The following is a 14,874-nucleotide window of genomic DNA, read 5'->3' on the forward strand; positions in this document are numbered from 1 at the left end:
TTTCCAAGTTTTATAACAATATTGGGATATTAGTGGATTGATTCTGTTAGTTGGGTTTTTTGTTGTTTGTTTGGGTTTTTTTGTGGGGGTTGAGCTGTTGGGATTTTGAGGTTTTTCTGTGTTTGTTCTCTCTCTCCAATATGGGAAATCCTAATTTACATGAAGTCATTACAGTGCTGAGATCAGAAGTTAGCTCACTTGGTGCTCACCATGGTTCTTGGACCTCTACACCTCAATTAAGGTAGACTCTCACTAAGAACTTCAAACCTCAGAGAGATGCCCAAAACTAAAGGATCAGAAATTTAATCTGTTCTTCATTAGTGTGCAATCTTACAAATTTACACACTATCTAGGGAATAAATACAAAGTTCACTTGGAAGGAGACATCCAGAGTGCCAAATCTGAAGGTCCTCAAGGAATAAGACTTACCTTCCAGGTGAGCATATTGCCAAAGGAATTCAAGCCATTATGAACTGCCTTCTGGAGGAGGGTCTCTCTGTCTCTGTTGACACCACAGGGTTCCAGGAAGACTAGTGTCGTAGCATTAAGCACTCAAGATATTAAGGAAAACTTAGAATAGCCACGTGAGTTAAAAGGTCAGTGAGCCCAGTCTCTTTCTAGTAGCACCCCTTAGCAGATACTAACGGCAATATCAGACCCAAACATACTAATGACACTGAACTTGCCCTCCTACTTCATCTGTTCATTGCTCTGGGCACCTGCTGAGCCAGTGTATCTGTGTTCAATAGTTCCCCATAACCGTTTCTTCCGTAGGTTCGCCTAATCACTTCTGAACTCTAAACTTTTGTTACCCATCACATTTTAAATCATAGAGCCCACTGTCATAAAATACGCTATGCAGGGAAGAACTTTTGTGTGTTTTGAACCTGCCCTTTAGTTCTTGTACAGTAAGAAACAGTGAATAATTGTTGCCTAGTCCCTTTTTCTATGACTCATTATTTCATATGCCTTTATCATAACTCCTCAATCACCTACTTTCCAGGCTGAAGTGCCCCAATCTATTTAATCATTCTTTGTATTCAGGCTGTTCAGTACTTTAATCACTCCTCTCATCCTTCTTTATACCTTTTGTAGTTCTACTGCATTTATTTGAAATGTGTAGGAGAACACTGCAAGATACAAGCATGCCAAGGATTTACACAATGATTTGTTCTCTATTTGCTTTCTTGCTATTTTGACCACAAAGCTGATGTTTTCATGGTATTTTTACAATAACTCCAAGGTCTCTTTCCTGAGTCATAGTATCTATTTGAGGACCCATCGTCATGTATGTACAGTTTGGATTGTTTTCCTTCTTGTGCGTTATTTTGCATTCATTGACATTCAGTTTCATCTGTTCCTTTATTGCCCAGTCACTCAGAAGCTGAGATGCTCCGAGATACTCTTCATAGTTAGCTTTTCTTTCAACCACCCAAGTAATTCAGTATCAATAATTTTGACAGCTTACTTTAGAAGCCAGTTTTGAAATGATCTTTGAATATATTAAACCCTATGGAACCAGCACACCTGCCTCAATAATCTACACCAATAATCTACTCCCTCAGTCTTTGTCTTGTAATCCAACCCTGCACCAGACTGATTGCAAAGATTCCTCTTGGTCCTTTCCTTTAGCTCCAAAAGGCAGTCCAACCCTTAAGCCCACGCAAGTATAATAAGGGCGCTTTTGATCTCTTCAGCCTCAAATGACAATGTATCTACTTCCTGTCAAGAACAACTGAAAAACAAGTTTCATTTCATTTCAAGCAAGATCTCTACTGCAGCCTTGAATCCTTTACTAAACCACAAAGTATTGGCCCTTACACAGGTGGAGAAGTGTTTCACTGTTAGCTTTCACTTTTAGCAAATAATTTAAAAACTTTTGTATTTAAAATTATCTTTGTTCTTCCTCATACAGACATAGGTTACACATTTTTCTTCCATTACCAAAAGGTACATATTCTGACTTCTAAGTATCTCATTTATTTGGCTTTTTAAGTGTTTCCCCCCCCCCACAAAAAAAGTTTTTTTTGATAGATATCTCAGGTCAACAGCTTCAGCATTTATCTGCCCCTCCCAGTTTATTTTGAAACATTTACTTCAGTTTCAGTTTTCCCTTCAGTTAAATACTTCAGTGAATATTCTGGGCTTTTCTTATCTTAAAAAGCTTTTTTGAATGTGAACATTTCAGAGAGCAGTGGATAAACCCCATCTGAGGCACCCCCCACTTGCTGCTCAGGCCTGGGTAGGTCAAGCATTGTTTATGGTGTCTAGAAGCATAATCTGAATCATAGGCCTTCCTGACACAATTTTACCTACACAATTAAGTCTCTAATTACTGTGGTATTTTCTGCTTTTTAGACTGTTTTCCCTAAATTTCAATGCAAATATGTTTCATGTTAATCATATGGTTAGCTCATTCACTGGTTTTCTAGTCTCCTTCAGAATACAGAACTGCTATAATATTCCCAAGTTAGTTTATCTGAATACCTTTTATTTTTGAACACATCTTTATGTAAATGAACCTCTTCAATGCAATGCATGGTATAGTAGCCTCCAAGTGCATTTGCTAGCTAGATGTAAAAACTGTGTTTCCATCATCTTACTGTAATACTTTGTGAAATATAACTACAGGTACTCAGTTAAAAACAGTGAAGTAGGCCAAAATCCAAATGACAAAATGAAAATTGTTTTAGTTATACACTTTTAAAGCTTGATTTACTCCACTGTAGCTTCTAATAAATGTTAGATTCAATCACTCCCTTGTAGAGCTTAGATATACAATAGTCACGCTACATAAAACCTTAAGATCTAATATGTATAGCACAATTAAACTTAAAGCAACAGGGAAATGGGGAATAATTTTCCCAAGAGTACTACATAGCACAGAAATAAAACGGGCCATTTACCATTACACATCTACTCTCCATTAAGGCAGCTCTTGGAATTTCCTGCAGGAAAGACTACATATTTTACCCTTTTAGTGGATGAATTTTCTAAGAACATTTCCTTTCTCTAGTTGCTAAAACTAATTTCCTCATGCCTATTTACAGGCATGCATTTTTAAAAAGAACACAAAACCAAAATGAAATAAAACTACTGAGGAGTCCAAATGATTTTCAAGGCGGACTAGTTTGCTAACTTAACTTAAATCTTTATTTTTGCATTATCAGGCTGCCAAACAGTACCTGCTGTCTTCTGCAGCCAAAGTACTGAAACTTGCAGGTACAAGAGACTCAGCTGCTTCAGTAGAGGACAACCCAAAATACGTGTGCCAGTGAGCAAATGCCTCATCACCTTCACCAGCTGCTATGGTAACTTCTCCCACCACCACAATGACTTTTCTTAATAACCCAATCAAGTTCTTGTGCACTGCCAGTTTGATAGGATAGCAGATCAGATTTCTTTGGCATGTACCCTTAGTATTTCATATAACCTGTATAGATCTACAGGTGTCTCTGGATATAAATTTGCACAATTCTTTGTTTACTAGCAGGGTAACAAAGCTTGTTACAATTCTAAAAAAATCAATAGACATGATTTGTTTTCAACACACCCAGGCACTTGGCACAAATATATTTAACCATAGCTGTGCAGGCCCATCTACATGGTTAAAGGTAGTTGCTCAAAAGGAATGACTGAAATACTTGCTGCTTGTATGGAATTAGTAATGAAAACTATGTTTTGCGAAATGAGTATGAAGATGTAATGAGTCCATTGTAAATGGCTCAGTCTCTATAGCCTCACTGACAACAATATTGTTCTTAGTTCTTCTGTATTTCTTTCTTTCTTCCTGTATCTCCATCCCCAGGAACAAATATTCATAGCCTCCCAAGCCTATGCTTCAGATAACTCCTATAAATTCACTTTCCTGCAATGACAATAAGCAAGTAAATGAGTCATAGTACCAACAATACCCTACATCCTTTGTGTTTTCCTAAGAATTTCCCAGTGGGACAAGATATTTAACATCCTTTTCACACTTGAACCAAATTGCTTTTCCGAAAAATCTCTGTACATTTGGTCATGGGTTATGCCAGCCTCTTGGTAGAACAATGAGGCTTTTTAAAAAAGCTGATAATAACCTGTCCTGAACACCTGGCCAGGGTCCAGGAAGACATTAGTAGGGGTCCCAGCGTGGACTAACAGGAGCTCAACCAAATAAACACAACAGCTAGGCACAAAACACAGGGGTCCATGTTGATTGCAGTCACTTTCAGAATAAGGAAAATAAGACATATTCCTAACATAGAACATAGGCAAAGGAAATTTTGTTTTTCCTGAAGAAAACCTGGACAACATAACTATGGGTCTAGACCAGTATTTCTAGGCATTCAGGGTTTCATGACTGCTTTAGTTTGATGGAAAGAGGGACGATAACTTCAATACTGAATAATTTTATAAGCAGAATGTTTTGATACTCCTCTTAGAGCTATGCAATAGTAGGAAGGCCACCATATAAAAGCCACAATTATTCACATCCTATTACACACATACAGAGAGTATTATGGCAACAACATGGGTAGCTCCTCTTTTTGTAATAAGAGGCTTGAGATTTATATGCAAAATACAGTTAGAAATACTCTTAAGAGAAATAAACTTTTACAAAGAACTGTTGCAAAACATTTTTCCTCTCAATCTTCTCTGAAATATACTACATAACCAATTATTCAAATTTATCTATCTAGAGATTTTGAGTTCCACAATTTAATAATTTGAACTTTTAGAAACACTTAAAATAAGACTTGTGTGTGAGGGACTGCTTTCCACAATACAGATAAGCAGGACTGAAACTCACTAATGTTCTGTTAATAAGGTCTAAGAATTTTAGACCTAAACTTTTGACTGGGGCTAATATTTGGTTTAAATATACTGGGTGTCTGCATTAAATAGGAAAGCAAGATGAGACAAGGCCAATCCTCCTACTGCCATGTATATGCCAAAACATCCACAAGTTGTCATGCGTCTCACACAGCAAGTATGATTCACTTGGTACCTATGAAGTATTAGGTATCCAAGACATCAGACTCTAGAATCGTTAAGGAACATTTCCTTCCAGTGAATTTATTTTAAAACTACTGCTATTTTTTTTTGACACTAAACAAGATTAGATTGACCCAAATCATTTGAATTCTTGATTCAGCCTGAGTCATGTTATGTTGTGCAATATTCCGTTACATCCCATCTGGCACGATTTAACACTGCATGGTGCAGCTGAGAGAAATCAATTAAATGTATACTTCAGATAAATGCTATCACTTAAATTAGTTTATAAAGGCAGGCCAACAGGTAAACAGACAATGTAGCTTGGCAGGAAAATTAAATGAGTTATAACATACTTCCTCTACTTCCCAAATATTCTTTGCTTCCTACCTAAGTAACTGGCAATCTGACAAAAAACTTACCAGGCACTGAAAAGTTCTGTACCAGCACCTCGTGGAATGTGCTCTGAAGCACCTTCTACTTATGAAGTCTAGATGAGTTCATAGTGTGTAACAAACGTATGATGAATAAAGCAGAATATCAATCAACAGTAATCCAAAAAATGAAAAACCTGCTTCAATCTGTTGTAATTTCTGGAACTGTCTCATTTCTGCTCACGAAAAACTGTAAATATACATCGCTAACAAAATCATGATCAACATACCCATTTAGCAGATATCAAGGGGAGTCACATCTCATCTCTGGGTGTTCTTTTTATTAACTTTTTTTTCTTTTCTTAAAGTCTCCAGAAGTTGTTGCAAGTCCTTCGACTCAATACCACTCAGGGGTATGTAAAACACATTAAGAAAAGGAACGCCTTTAAAAACTGCTAGGAATATATATGTGTGAGTTTTAAATGCCACAAGATCGATGCACATGAGAACTACATTTATAAGCAAAGCCCAACACACCTCTTGCAGATGTGAAGCTGTATGAACAAAAGAAATTCCCAGTGTGAATTTTATATTAAACACCAACAATTTGGAAGAAATCCCATAAATCAAAAATATATGGCCTCCACAGTTTTAGTTGTACCAGGTGCAAAAATCATAAAACTTTAAAATGAATTCCATAATCTTGTGCAACATGGTAGAGAAAGACCCTCTCCTGCCTGCTGCATTTTACTGGAAGTACTTATACTGCCTTGCTCATGATGTGGTCAGGTGCCAAATTCTAGTTTTTTTGGCTTTTCTGATGTTTAGAACTTTGTTCATAAAAGCTTTTTCCACAGCCCATGTTTTCTCAGCCCTCACTACGCTATCAGCATGATCCCCTGCTCACCACAACTATGGCACCTATACTCCCTTTAGAATGCAAATAGGAAGATTCACATTTTCTCATTATTTTTAACTAGCAATACCTATTTTTCAGGGAATCATTCCCTCTTCTTTGAACCTCCCTGATGAAGTCAGCCTCTGCAATGTTGTCTAGTCCTCCCACTAGTGGTCCTAAAAACATACTCAGGCAGTTACCACTTCTTTCTTCAGAAGCTGAGAAATGCCCCTCCAGTGTGTCAAGAATAAACATGTCAATATTTGATAGCTACGGGGAGATAACTGGGAAGAAGGTTGATGTTAGTTTGTCTAAATATTAAACTATAGGAGAATAAAGACAAGTGAATAAACTATAAACATTTGCAATATTGAAACAATTTTAGGAACAAATTTGATAAAAGCTATTACATCATGGAATCCAGTTCTCTGCTGTTACAGAAAAGCTTGTGGTAGAATAATAACAACAACCTGTGAAGCTCTTTTGAGCCCATTACTGTTGCTGGACCTTCTTCTGCAGCATATTTCATGTTGCTTAACTGATTTGTTTGCAAGCTCCTTGCTTCAGACAGTCATTTGACACCATTGGAACTAGATTTTTGGACTTCTTCCTCTAGCTCTCCTTAGCTGGGGAAATTAATGTATATTCTTTTTCACAGACCAAAGACACCAGAATTATATTCCTAACGGTGGGCAGGCTGTCAAGGCTACAATACAACTATATCATAGAATTGTCAGCTAAACCATGTCCTTAAGCCTAATATCAATGTAATTTTTAAACACATGCTGATTCAACCACTTCCCTGGGCAGACCTTTCCAGTGCTTAAGAACCTATAAAGAAGTTTTTCCTAACATGCAACTTAGACCTCCACTGGCATAACTTGAAGCCATTTCCTTCTTGTCTTATAGCTAGTTATGAGTGAGAAGAGACTAAACCCAGCCCCTCTCTAAAACGTCCTTTCAGGTAGTTGTAAAGTGCAAATATACTACTTTGAATATTTTTCATTTATCAAAAGATACAGTATGAACTATATGTACATATAAAATACTTGACAAAATTATTTCAGACATTTTTTAAAATAAGAGGCAAAAAAATAGATTTTTCCTAAAAGTTTAATTCACATTATATTGCGTTTACTGAAACTAAAAATCTACTCAAAGTAATTAACACATAATTGTTATTTACAACTGAATTAAAACCTGAAAAACAAAACAGAAACATTTACAGCCAAGTAACAGACTAAAAAAATTATATATAATACTTCGTTGAAACATTTAATGTAAATATTTTTCTGTCTCCTGGTATTGCATTGGTAATATCTATCCAAAATAACATAGCTAAGAATAAACTGGTATCTTAATGCTAAGCACGAATGCATTTTGTTATTAACATCTATTTGACTTACTTCCAAATGAAAAACAACTTTAACATTGGGAAGTTTCAGTGGAAATAATTTAGCAGGTCAAAAGTTGTTTTTTTTTTTAACTTTTGTATCAAAAGATTCTCATTAGAAAATTAAGACTGTAGGTTAGCAATTTACAGTAGCATCTAAAAATTACAGCAACATTGATCCCCTTAAATACTTGCATTGTCTTATTAATTTCTTAGTCATAAACACAAGGAAAGATTAGGCTCACAAAGATTATGGCCAAAGGTCCACTGTGCACTTCTCCATCCTCAAGTCCAAATGAAATTTCTTTTTAATTTGTTCATATATGCAAGACATTTGTAAGCTTTAAGAGGAGACTAAAATGAACTTATCTTCGAATTTAACAAAATCCTCGTGTTTCATAAAAGTGGTTCTTTCTGAAATAGTGCATTACTGAGAGATCTTTAACACAAAACTATTCATTAGAGAGAAACAAAAGTCACTCGCTTCTTGTTTGCTATGAATGCTGTTTGAAACATTCATGAACTCAGAACTAAATCCTATTTTTTTTCTTATGAAGTAAAAGATTTTTTGATGTCCTTGAATTAACACTCAGTGCTCCATTTCCTGCAGAAAAGCTTCTAACTAAGTTTCTTGGCACATCCTGTTCTTGCTTCTGGTCCTTCATTTTCATTCCTAGTGGAGAAAGAAAGGTCATTACAAATAGGAGACACTCATTCAATAAACATAAGCAGACTTTTGCCTGCCTGAATCTCCTTTACAGAGCATGTATAAGACTTTTTACACACATTCTTGTACCTATTGAAAGTCTGATTTTGATATGCATGAATGGAAAATAATACAAATTCATATGTACTTGACTCACTCACATCAGTTCTTACATTAAAACATGTATGTGCTGTAAAACTGGCGTATTGACTATGCCACTGGGAAAAGCTATGTGATTGGACTGTTTCATAAGAACAGAAGACTAAAACTTCAAGCCATCTTTGATCTCTAAACGGCTCAAAAACTTGCAGTAGGAAAGATTTTTAAGTGTATTTCTGAAGACAGAGCAGAAAAAGAGACAAATAGGTAAAGATAAAAGGAAATTGTAAGGATTTAGCACATGAAGAATTACTGCAAGTGCCAAACACCTTAATGACATGGACTAGGAAAGGCAGGTCTTTGGAAAGTTGTGAACAGAAGAAATTTGTGCACATCTACTAAAAATACTATTTGTAACTGATTTTGTTACAGTATGTAACATATGTATATGCCTTGGAGAGAAACCATGTAGCAGACTTTCACAGAATGCCACAATAACATTACTATCACCAAACTGTTACAAGCAAAATAACTCCTAAATATTGCTAAATATTGCTTTTCCTCAGCTATCGTGTTGACCCAAAATAGCCTCAAAGTTTAAGCAATACATTTCTGAAAAACAACTTGTGTAAGTCCAAATCAGTGCAGTGTTTGTTATAAAGCAAAGCAAGCAGGTGAAAACAGATATGGAATTTTTTTTTTTTTCTTGATAAACTGTACTTGATTAACATAAAATTGGTAATAAAGGTCACCAAATCTCTCAGCAAGTACACAAATAATGCTTGGTGGAAAAATTTAACTCTTGGGAAAAAGTAAACTTGGTAGCAATCTCAACTTTTGATTAGATACCATCAAGCTAACTGTTAGATCTGCAGATTTACTTTTTAAAATTAATAGATGTACCATTCAAACTGACAGCTTAGCGTATTGATCACAGCAGTTAAATTGACAAAATGTTGATTATCAACCTTAATTTTGGATGAAGACACTGTCGTACATTCAAGTTTTGACACTCACCTACTATTTTGGGTACTCGCAAAGCTCTGTGGCTTAACAAGACCTCTCGACGAATGCGCTTTGGAGAAATATGAAGGCTGCCCAGCCCAGTGTTTGATGTGGAACTGGAAAAACAGTCAGAAAAGAATTTGCTTTCAGTGAAATGATCAAACTACAATACAGTAGTTTAGGTCTTGCAATGCAGAAATGCATTAAACAATATTATCCAGTTTTGGTAGGTAGCTTATAATACAAAGCAAAGAATAAATTGATTTATTTATGATATGTATATTATCTACCCTTTTTCCTTTTCAAAGCTTGAAAAGAATGTTTCAACTGTGAAAACAGGAACTAGTGTTGCTACTTATGTTAAAACACAGACCAGTTGGTCACAGTTTTTCTGGAAACCACAACCAGTTTGATTTGCATGCAAACACTACAATAATCTTGTTGCATGTGAGAAATCCTGGAGATGACCAAACTGTGTTTATTGAACAAACTGCAGTTTTAATTGGTACAATTAATTTTCTACAGTCTCCAGCATAGTTGAGAAGGGATGGCTTCATAGCAGAAAATACTTTTTAACTAAGCTGCAAAAAAGTTGTTATAGCTTCAAATTCATTAAGACAAAACCTCCATATTTTATAGACTTTTATGTGATGGACTTCAGATCTACAAGTGAAAATTATGAACCTATCTGATCTCAGCCTTTTACACTTGCCTTGTTAACTTCCCTAGTTACATTCTGTAAGACAGCCTCATAAACAAGCTAATTCTATTTATGTCCCAGATTCCTGTGCTTTTCCTGTTCCTCTAATGATATGGTATTATTCCCAATTTATAGTCCCCTAATTTACACTAGTTTTCTTAAAAAAAATGTTTTGCTTAAATAAAAATACATAGCAAGCAATAAAGACCAAGACCTGCTTTGTCTCAGTTCTAAGCTCTATTCATGCATGTTAATTGGAAGAGAACTTCTGCCAGTAAGAATGTAATGTTATTCAGTAAAAGCAGCCTATGTATTATGACCGATATGTCTCTCATTCCTTGTCCTAGAAATACAACTGTTTCAAATTATATTTCTAATGTAGAGAATGTGGCTGAAATGTATATTTTTATTCTGTTGTTAGTAGATGAATGACTGAATTATATAATTCCACTTAGTGCCTATTCAGTTTCAGCTTATCTGCTGCTCCTACTAACAAGCCTCTTTCAGGATCATAAAACAGAAGTGACGAAATGGGAGTTCTTCCCAGAGCAGACCACAAGGCTGAAGTCATCATAACAGAGACTGGAAATGAATTATCAGAAAAACAAAGGCACCGGCCACGTAAGTATTGTTAAGTATTTTCTCCACTTTCTATTTTGGTAACTTCTAATGTGTTCCAGCAAAGGCATATAATTTTAAAACAAATTAGATTTTTAATTGACGACGAAATTATTCTTTTCAGAATTACATGTCATCTTTCTATTTTGAGTGTACAGCAGATTTGGAATACACAATTGTCCTGGTTTGAGCCAGGATGAAGCCAACCTTCTTTTCACTGTTGTTTTTTTTTTTTCCTCTTCAGTGAGTTCTCTTTTAAGTAGCAGCAAGTTTTCCAGCTAGTGGCCTGATAACACTGGAATGTTTATGCTACTGCTGAGACATCAAGGATGCTTTGCTCTGCTTGTTGAATCTGTGGTCTCAGATGCTAAAGGAGCAGAAGAGTTGTATCTACAGCCCTCCCATAGAGAGGAGTGGACTAGACAGACAGCAAAATTGACCCAAGTATTCCATTTCATATATCTACGTAAGCTTGGTATAAGGTCAGGCATCATGGAAGTCAAGCCCATTCCTGCTTATCCTTCCCTTCTCTTCCATTCACGGCCAGTGTCCAGGGAGGACTCCATCTGCCATCACCACTGATCCCTAGGCCTGTCTGTTCCTGACTCTCATAACACTCTCCCCTCAGCTCCTGTCTCTGGGACATTCTGGAACTGCTTACAGCTCAGGAGAGTGCTGTGGGAGTTGCTGGGAGTTAGGGGAGGCAATAGGTTTTGCACATTCCTGAACACACTTGTGTATAATTGTATGTATTTTCTTATAATTATTATTTAATTAAAGCTGTCTAGTTTAGTTTCAACCAAGAAAGTTTCTGTCCTTTATTCTCTCTCTCCTTCCCTACCTGGGTGGGAGTGGGAGGGGATCTAGAACATTGTTGTCTCTGGTTTAATTGTTGATCCTAAGTCAAACTGTAACAACAATATTAGCTTGTATTTCTTAAAACAACTTAAGTTCCTAAACCAAGTGTAATAAAGATTCTACTCAAATTGCCAGAGAAATATGTGAAACATGTTTGAATCAGAGTATCTCATATATAGGTCCAGTTGACTTGTATAAGTGGTTTTCAAATTTGAAATATAATATTGAAAATTAAGTGAGAACATAAGAAGTGGACACAAACTCATCTGTATAAGAGCAGTTGGTTTAATCTTACCTTAATACCTTTCTTTTTCTCTCTGCAGCAGAAGTCATTGACATGTATGAGGGCTTCTCAAATACTGAAGTAAGATTTTTGTTTTTTAAGGAAGAGAGATCAAGTCTGAAATAAAGAAATTACATTCTTGTAAAATCTATTCTGAGTGGAAATCAAGTGAACCGTAAATTAATATATTATGTTGAAAAACAATACTAGAAACTAGTTTAATAGTATTACTTGGGGCAGCTTTGCAGGACTTTACACACACATAGCAGCTTTAACAATGGCATCTCTCAAAGAGGTTAAGGCATCCATTTTACAGACTGAAAAAGTAAGGCTTAGAGAAAGTAACTTGCCTGAGAAATCACAAACAATTTCAAAAGTGCTTCATTTTCCTTTCGGTACTCGTCTAGGAAAACAGCATAAGCTTTCAACTTCATCTGTTGTCACTAACATACCATTGATTTCAAATTACGGCACAATTGATGCTGATTGAGGGTTTGATTTTCAAAACAGTGGGTTTAAAAATAAAACTGGCATAAATGGAAAAACTCAGAAGTGAAGACAGACAGGATTGTTTGGGTAATACACCTTGCCCATATAAATGGCAAATACCTTTGCAGAACGCTATTGCTGCATGGCTGTGAGTCCTTCACGGATGAGTCAGTAGACATGTCAGTTGTTTCACCTGTCACTTCACTGAGAACTACTGTAGAGTTCATGTCAGTTTCATTGCACTCTGGGATTATGTCACATGTAGAGTCCGTAATTTTCGCCCTTTTCACTGGTATGTCTATATTACATGCATCGGCTTCCTGAAGGCCTGTGAGGTGTAAAGCTTTCTTTACCACAGTCTGTGTGCAGCAGCTTTGTACTGACTTTCCATACAATTCTGGTGTATACACAATAGGGTGGACTTCCTTGGTGAGGGAATCGTCCAGATGCTGGAGGCTGGAGGGCTTGGATACAGCAGGACTTTGAGCTGTGACCGGCGAGTCCATCAGCTTCCGCCTGGCTGTCTTCTGTGCTGGTACTGCAAATTCTACCAGTTGCTGCTTGTTTTTATGCACTTCTTGTGATGATGTTCCAAAAGTTGTACCTGTGCAACATAGGCAGCTATGGTTAGTACCTTTACCTCTATTGAATACTTAAATCTTGTCTCTTCCCTCCTGAGATACATTTACTAGCAGAAATTACTACATTTATTTCATTGACATATTAATTTGATCATATAACAAAGAATTTCTATTGCAGCATTGTTCGTATGGCAGCATTTGTTCTGTGGCTCTCAAAGGATTATAAATATGGATAGGTTGATAAAGTTAATCCAGAGATATACAAGTAACCATAAGTAAGATATGACATGAGGACTGGGAATGGAAGAGTGAGCATATTGAAAATTATCGCATTATCATGACACAACTCTTAATTTAATTTAAAATGATAACATCACAGTAATCTACAGCTGCCTCCTGATCATGGCCATATTTTCCCTAAGCAAGTACCAGGCAGAAAAATCAAAGAGACTGTTGCAAAAGCAATGATATAGTCTCACTAAGAGGGACAAAACTCTTTGACATTACAAATGAGAAAGTGTTTTGAAAAAGGGGAAAGAAAGAAGTTACTTGGATCCTGTCATCTCAATAGACAAACTCTGAAAAAAAGGTCTTTACTAAAAACTCCAGCCTCAAAAATAACAAAGAAAACAATTCAGCAGTAATCAGTCAGTCCCATTCATCTTGATTTATACTATTTTTCTTCAAGTGTCATAATATTTTTATTTTCAGGCAGGTAGTAATGGAAGCAATTGACATAGTATGAAAGACTAAGTTTTTAGTAAAGAAGAATAACTTTAAGACAGATCACAATTCAAATGGCAAGGTTAGTGGTGACTTAAGTAGTTAAGAACAAAACATTAAGGTGTTTGGGGGTTTTTGCTTGTTTTTAAACAAATCAAGAGTAGGAGAGGGCTGTTAAAAGTGCAAGTGCTTTAACTTTCAGTGCAAATTTAAGAAATGAAGACTGCAGTCTTTAAATTGACAATGGATTGGCCCCAGTTCAGCTGGTAGCCACATCATCCATATTTCTGCACTGCCTGTTCTATTCCTATGAGCAACCAAATTGCACAAAGTGTTCTTGCTTTTTAAGTTGCTCCAACATACTCAGGAATTAACTATGGTATTCATGTAACAGGGCTAATAAATACTTATTTCTTCCCAAATTCCATTCCATTTTTGCCTCAGAGTAAGAAAGTTAGTTTGAACTCCTGAATCTGAATGCTGCTTTAGTTCTGTCTCATGTGTTAATACTTACAGCATTTTAGCTGTTCCATAAACATTCTTTGAAGAGGAGGAAAACTGATTAAAAACACATATTGCATTATTCTACCCCAGTTTGATTTCTTACAAAGAGCAAAGCTTAATATGTTGTAGTCTTTTCTGACTGTTTACGACTTCTCAGCCTCCGTTGAATTTTGACCTCGTTGCTAAATTGCAAGCCAATTTCCCATTGGCAAAAAGCTTTAAGAATGTTAGTTCCCCAAGTACCCTCAGCTGTTTTGGGGAACAGGCAGAAATAAGAGCCTCATTGAAGAGAAGCCTTCAAAAAGACAAAAGAATGATGCTGGTGTCAGCTTTTTTGTACACACTTTGGAACCAGACGTACCATATGATGAATTCCTCATGACCAGCTACATGAAATGATGCCCAATTAGAAGATACAAATTAGAGTTGTGAGGAGACAAGAAAGGATTTAAAGACTACCATAAGATCTAGACCTGTTCTGTGTGCATGCACTTGTGGATAAGTATCAGGTAAATTAGAATTTTTACATATATATTAGCACCTATGTTGCCAGCACTTAATCCAGTAATGAAACCATTGAAAAAAGAGAGTAAACATTTATTCCTCACTCAAGGGCTCAGTTTCAGAAAGAACAATGTTTAAACTACCGTGGTTCAACAAATA

General features: G+C 36.1%; 1 protein-coding gene across 1 annotated transcript in view; it reads right to left on the reverse strand.

Annotated features, from left to right (window-relative positions):
- Positions 1–8,175: 8,175 nt before the first annotated feature.
- KIF18A (kinesin family member 18A) overlaps positions 8,176–14,874 on the reverse strand; it is a 31,983-nt gene continuing 25,284 nt past the window's right edge. Inside the window, exons 13-16 of the mRNA XM_010004244.1 lie at positions 12,524–13,007; positions 11,927–12,031; positions 9,468–9,571; positions 8,176–8,318 (exon numbers count right to left, since the gene is read on the reverse strand). Of these exons, the coding sequence (XP_010002546.1) occupies positions 8,176–8,318; positions 9,468–9,571; positions 11,927–12,031; positions 12,524–13,007 (836 nt within the window). The remainder of the gene's footprint in view (positions 8,319–9,467; positions 9,572–11,926; positions 12,032–12,523; positions 13,008–14,874) is intronic.

The sequence above is a fragment of the Chaetura pelagica genome, unplaced genomic scaffold, assembly GCF_000747805.2.
Source record: "Chaetura pelagica isolate M959 unplaced genomic scaffold, ChaPel_1.0 scaffold119, whole genome shotgun sequence".
Taxonomy (NCBI): domain Eukaryota; kingdom Metazoa; phylum Chordata; class Aves; order Apodiformes; family Apodidae; genus Chaetura; species Chaetura pelagica.